A 6,383-nucleotide genomic window follows, 5' to 3' on the forward strand; every position below is an offset into this window, starting at 1 on the left:
TGTCCGACTATCTCCTACTCTGTCCACTTTCAGACAATCCCTGAAAACTCATCTCTTCAGAGAAGCCTATCCTCCCCCACCTAATAACTGTACATTTATTTTCTCCATCAGCCCATCCCCCACAGTTATTACCTTTTGTATGTCTTGACCCTCCCTTCTAGATTGTAAGCTCTCTGATTCCTCCTGTATTACACTGTAATTGTAATGCCTGCCTTCATAATGTCTGTCTTCATGTTGTAAAGCCCTGTATAAAATATAGGCTCTATATAAACCCAGTATAATAATATTATTATTAATAATAGTAATAATAATAATAATAATAATAATAATTTCATAAAGAATCTTTATTTCACATTAACATTTCATTTCCTAATCCTCCCCCATCACCAGGACACATCTAGTGATTATAATACACCATCACATGATACATTATATTAGGATCCATTATAAAAGAGATCCCAAAGAATTCTATTGGTGATCCATTCTATGGGGACACATTATATTGGGGACACATTCCAGTTCTAGTAATCATACATTATTATAGTGATATCATTATATTAGTGATAAATCCCATTATTTCTTTCATTAGTAAATCTCGGGATCATTTCTTCATATATTTCCTCTGAGATTTTTCCATCGATTTTCATCTCTTTCTATTTGTAGATCTATTATTCATTTCTATTTCTTCACACAATAAAATAATCAATAGAATAAACTCATTGTAAAAGTATTAATAATAATACTGTCTACACATTATAATCCGGCACTCTCTACAATTCTTCACCGTCCCATCTCACTATACACAATGCTCATATAATGGGAGGAGCCATTAGAACCAATTCCCCGCCCCATTCTGTAGGAGACCCAAGAGCCGTACACACCCACTTATACTTTCCTTTATTGTTCCTCCATCAAAGTCCTCACTAAGTCCCCAGTTTCCCGGGTATTGAGGGATCATGTGACCTTCTCCGAGCATGCAGTGTTCAGGCCTGAGCAGCCAATCACAGGACTTACATACCGTCACATGATGGAGGGGTGACATCATCAATCCTATGTAAGCTCCGAGATAACCCACCACGTATCTTACATGGGTGAGGATTCAGGGCTCTGACATGGATTGATGGGGGGGATATAAAAGGGGGTAGAAGTGGGCCGGGGGGCTGTGACTGCCCTAAGTGAGCAAATGACAAAGAGACTTATTATGTAATTTGGAACCCTAAAGTAGCGTGACACATAAAGGGTCCCTAAGTAATATGACATACTTGGGGCCCCCAGGCAGTGATAGGACAAGAAAAAAAGGTCAACATGTGCCCCCCATGAACTGTGAACTACTTCAGCACCATAGATTGCAGGTCCCGCCCATTTCTCTGCTCCCTCCTGATGAAGCCCCCAAGGTGGCCATCTCTTTTACAGACCCTTAGCTTGGCCCCGTCCCCCAGACATTTCAAAACATTTAGGGCACCCAGACAATGTTATATCATCCAGATTCCTGTCAATGTGACCTATTTGTGGGCCCCAGACAATGTCACCTACTACGGGGCCCCAAGCCATGTGACATATGTGGCCCCCGGCTTTCCTCAGATACTTTCAGAAAAATAAAGTGACAGATAAAGTGGCAGATGATAGTGACACTGGTGGGCACTGATAGACGGCACTGAGGGGCACTAAGGGGACCGATTTCCCTCTAACAGAAGTCGGTAATCAGCTTTCTTCTTTTCTTAATGATGACAGTGTGTGGGAAAAAAGCTGTTGACCGGCTCCTTTTTACTTCCATGATCAGCTGTCATTGGCTGACAGCTGATCAAATGGTAAAGAGTTTGCTGTGATTGGCCCTTTACCCGATCAGCCGAATCCCAAGGTGGGGTGGGCAGTGTGAAAACAGGAGGATGTACATGGACACCCTTCCCAGCATTTTAAGACAGCGCTGTAGTCATCTTTCGGCTATAGTGTGGGCACCAAGTGGTTAAATCTGCCCAGCATCAAATCCCCCCCCAAAAAATGCATAAAAAAAATCACAAAATGAAATTATCACGGTATAAAATCCTGTGGAAAGCACATCAGAAAGGCTGAAAAGCACCTGCATAGGTGTGAATCACACACAGACATGACATGTGATCTGCACAGCAATGTGATCCCAGCCTTAGAGAGATTTCCTCTCACTTCCTGTCCTGGTGACAACAATACAAGGAGGGAGAGAAATCTGTACAGGGACACAGACATATAAACATCCGACAGGGGCTCTAATCCTTCCCCTTCCTTATTCTACTAAACATATCATTCTTATTTCAGTCTGTGTTCATGTTGGAAAGTTCCCCTCATTTCCTGTCTAGATAAATGTTGTCACCAGGACAGGAAGTGAGGGGAAATCTCTGTAATGGAGCCCCAGATAGAAGAAAACACCTGACAAGGGATCTAATCCTGACCCACTCTGCCTAAAAACAGTCTGGGCTCTCTGATCACATTTTTCTTCCAGTAATAAATCTCTAGATGACGTCTTCATAGATTTCCTCTCAGATTGTTCCATTTATTTCCATCTCTTTGTAGTATAGATTGTATGGAGAAGGAGGGGGAGGGGCAGAGAGGAGAGGTGACCCCGTCCTTTCCCATCACAGTGACCCCACCCCCCTCTATGTCTGATCATGACCCCCCTTCCCCAACACAGAGGGATTAAATGTGGGGGAGGGGCAGGAGGCAGAGGGGAGGGGCAAGGGGAGGAGATGGCTGATGTGAAATACCATGACAATAGATAGATAGATAGATAGATAGATAGATAGATAGATAGATAGATAGATAGATAGATAGATAGATAGATAGATAGATAGATTTCTCACTGACCAATAGGAACATGTTATTAATACTCCAATAATTGGACAGATATTCTACCCAATCACAGCGATCAGTAAGAAATCTCACATTTATTTATAGTAGAAAAACTTGCAGTAAGCCCCGCCCACTGCTATATACTATTGGATAAATATTAAATGAATTCCCCTCCTTCGTCTGACATCACCAGACTGTGGGCGGAGTTCTCACATCTCCCGCCTCCCCCCACAGATCTTTATACAACCATCCCATACACCTATCCCAGCATGGAGGGGCTCAGTGAAGGTGGTGGTGAAGGTGTGGAGGTGTCGGATCGGGTCACACAGATCATAAAAGGAGATCCGCCCGGCCTCATAATCCAGATATATCCTGACTCTGTTACTGGAGGGATCGGTGGGTAAGAGGGTCCATTTCCTGTCATGTATTACATAATACTGATTACCTTCCCTGTCCAATCCCCAGGAATTCTTATTATCTCCAATCTCTGACTCCCCCCCTCTCCTCCCTATACTGGGGTAACACATCCCGACTCTCCAGCTCTCTGACCCCCCGACATCCACTTCCCAGTAATGTCTCCCTGAGGAGAAACTCCGACTGCTCAACACCTGAGAAGAATACTGGAATCTCTCTGGTGTTTCTGGGAGATTCTGGTTTCTATCTGCCCAGGATACAGTTTTCCTGTCATCTGATATCCGTAGATAATTATCAGCTGTGTTTCCATCCAGTAATATGTCTGCAGCTCCCTGTATATAGAAGTATACATTTACCTCTGTTATTATATCAGATAAACCTTTGTGTAAGACCCCCGCCACATCCAGACCCCCTCCATCATGGAGGAGCTCCTCATGTCTCTCTCTGTCCTCATTATCTCCATCCTCAGTATCACACAAGTCACCTGTGTCTGATTCCTGTAAGACAGTCAGTGGATCCGCCACGTTACACAGCTCCTCAATGTGACGCAACTTCCTGGACAGCTCCTCCTTCTTTATTTCCAGATCCCGGATAGAGATGGAGATCCGCTCTGCCCTCCCGGAGATGTCCCTCAGGACTCTCTTCTCCAGGTCTTCCAGATGTCTCCTGAGATTAGACATGTGCAATTTGTTTAGTTCCAAATTTATTTTTTAATGAATTTTGACAAATCTGTTAATTTTGAAATTTTCTAATTTTTCAATTTCCGAAATTTTGAATTCAGAATTTTCAAATTTCCGAGTTTCTTATTTTGAATTTCTGAATTTCGAATTTCCAAGTTTCTAATTTTCAAGTTTAAAACTTCAGAATTTCGAATTTCCAAGTTTCTAATTTCCAAGTTTAAAACTTCAGAATTTCGAATATCTTAGTTTCAAATTTTGAATTTCAGAATTTAAAATGTCAGAAATTAGAATTTAAAAATTTTGAATTTCCGAGTTTCGAATTTTGAATTTCTGAGTTTCGAATTTCTGAGATTCAAATTTTAGAATTTCCGAGGTTCGAATTTTTAATTTTCAAATTTCCAAATTTCCGAAATTCTAAATTTAAGAAATTTGATATTTACAAAATTCCAATTTGAAATTTTGAAAAAAAGAAATTTTGGAAATTCTAAATTTCGGAAAATCTAAATTTTGGAAATTCAGAAATTCAAAAAATTTTAAATTAGGAAACTTGAAAATTTGAAATTTCATAAATATGAAAATTCAAAAATATGGAAATTTGAAATTCTAAATGTAAGAATGAAAATCTGGAAATTCAAAAGAATGAAAATCTGAAAACCCGAAAATCTGAAATAATAAATATTAAATTATAAGTATTGTTATTTTCTTTCAAATTTGGTTGTTGGTGAACATAACGAGTGTGAATTTATCCAAAGTTACAAAATATCTGAAATAACGAATCTAAACGAAAGGGAAGTAACACTCTAATAATAATAAATAACAATAATAATAATAATAACAAAACTTTTTATTATTAATTATTAAGATGTTCCATTCCATTTGTTAAGATGCAGCAGTTGTTATTTCAGATAATTCATAACTTCAGATACTTTTGTATTCATTACATTCACAAAGCCAAATTTGAAAGGAAATTCCAATACCTATAATTTAATAGTTATTTTTTCAAATTTTACAGATTTTCTTGCTTTTTTTCATATTTGCACATTTTTGGATTTTCACATTTTTGAATTCCGAAAATTCGAAAATGGAAAATTCAGAAATTGGAAAATTCGGAATATCGGGAATTCAAAATTCGGATTTTCAATTTCCAAATTTTCTAACTTCAGAATTTCAAATAAAAAGCAAAAAAAGAATGAAAATTAAACAAATGAATTTTTTGTCAGTGCACATGTCTACCTGAGATCTCTAAACAGGGCAGTGACTCTCTCGGTGTCACCAGCGGCTTCTTCTTCTACTTTCCTCCGGTGTTCCTGCAGACTCTGGACTCTTTCCTCCGTCTCCTCTCTCTTTGTCAGAAGTTTCTGCAGAACATTCCTCAGTGTCTTCTTCTTCTTCTCAGAAGCCTCATCCAGTGACTTCATCTTATGTCCTGTGTGATCTCCAATCACACAAAACTTACAGACACAGGTCTCATCATCAGTGCAGTAATACTCCAGGATCTTCTTATGGACGTAGCATTTCCTGCTCTCCATGGACAAGGTGGGGTCACATAAGACGTGTTCTGGGGACTTTTTGTGGACTCTCAGGTGTTTATCACACAGAGAAACCTCACAGTGCAGACAGGATCTAACAGCAGGTACAGGAGAGTCCACACAGTGAGTACAGAAGACCCCGGACTCCTCCTGATGTGGCTGAGCAGACAGGAAAGTCTCTGCTATGTTATGTAGTGTTATGTTCCTGTGCAGTGCAGGACGACTCCTGGATCTTTTTCTGCATTCAGGACAGGAATATCCTCCAGACCCCTCCTGTGTATCCAGCACACCATCAATACAGACCCGGCAGAAGTTGTGACCACATCTCAGGGTTACAGGATCGGTATAAATGTTCAGACAGACGGAACATTCCAACTCAGCTCTCAGATCACCAGACGCCATCGCTGACAGCAGAAGAGAAACGAAACTGAAAGTCTCTGACACCGGAGAGGAATGTGGATGGGGGAGGGGTGACGTCCTCCTACACAGGGTGAGGCTGGATGAATATTATAGGACACGGAGATCAGAGTACAGAAGGGAGGAGATTCGTTTTGCAGTAGTAATGAGAATTATACCTCCCAACATTAGAAGAGAGAAAGAGGGAAAGACGGATGTGGAGAAGACATGCGGAGCACTAAGTGCAATGACATGAAAAGTGGAGATGACTACATCATGATGAAAAGGAAATTGGTTATATAATCACCTGACCTCCGGAAGATTTACCCCCCTTCATGACCAGTCATTTTTTTGCGATACAACACTGCGTTATTATAACTCACAATTGTGCGGTCATGCAACATTGTACACAAATTAAAATTATATAATTTTTTCCTCACAAATAGGACTTTCTTCTGGTGGTATCTGATCACCATTGTATTTTTTTGCACTATAAAAAAATAAACAACAATTTTGGAAAAATACATTTTTTTCTTAATTTTTT

General features: G+C 39.8%; 1 protein-coding gene across 1 annotated transcript; it reads right to left on the minus strand.

The window, feature by feature from the left end:
* Window positions 1-326: 326 nt before the first annotated feature.
* LOC143961798 (E3 ubiquitin-protein ligase TRIM39-like) lies at window positions 327-6,141 on the minus strand. Its single transcript, XM_077471131.1, has 2 exons — window positions 5,148-6,141; window positions 327-3,900 (listed from the first exon to the last, which is right to left on the minus strand). Exons 1-2 carry the CDS (start codon window positions 5,843-5,845, stop codon window positions 3,030-3,032), a joined length of 1,569 nt encoding a protein of 522 aa, XP_077327257.1. The 5' UTR covers window positions 5,846-6,141; the 3' UTR covers window positions 327-3,029.
* Window positions 6,142-6,383: the final 242 nt, after the last annotated feature.

Source organism: Lithobates pipiens, unplaced genomic scaffold, assembly GCF_037356315.1.
Source record: "Lithobates pipiens isolate NorthernLeopardFrog02 unplaced genomic scaffold, aLitPip1_a1.2 Scaffold_8, whole genome shotgun sequence".
In the NCBI taxonomy this organism is placed as follows: domain Eukaryota; kingdom Metazoa; phylum Chordata; class Amphibia; order Anura; family Ranidae; genus Lithobates; species Lithobates pipiens.

Excerpts from the sequence above, each read along its gene's own strand:
- LOC143961798 (XM_077471131.1), bottom strand. The coding sequence starts at position 5,845 with ATGGCGTCTGGTGATCTGAGAGCTGAGTTGGAATGTTCCGTCTGTCTG. Across the intron at positions 3,901-5,147 it reads GCCCTGTTTAGAGATCTCAG|GAGACATCTGGAAGACCTGG; the intron begins GTAGACATGTGC and ends GTCTAATCTCAG.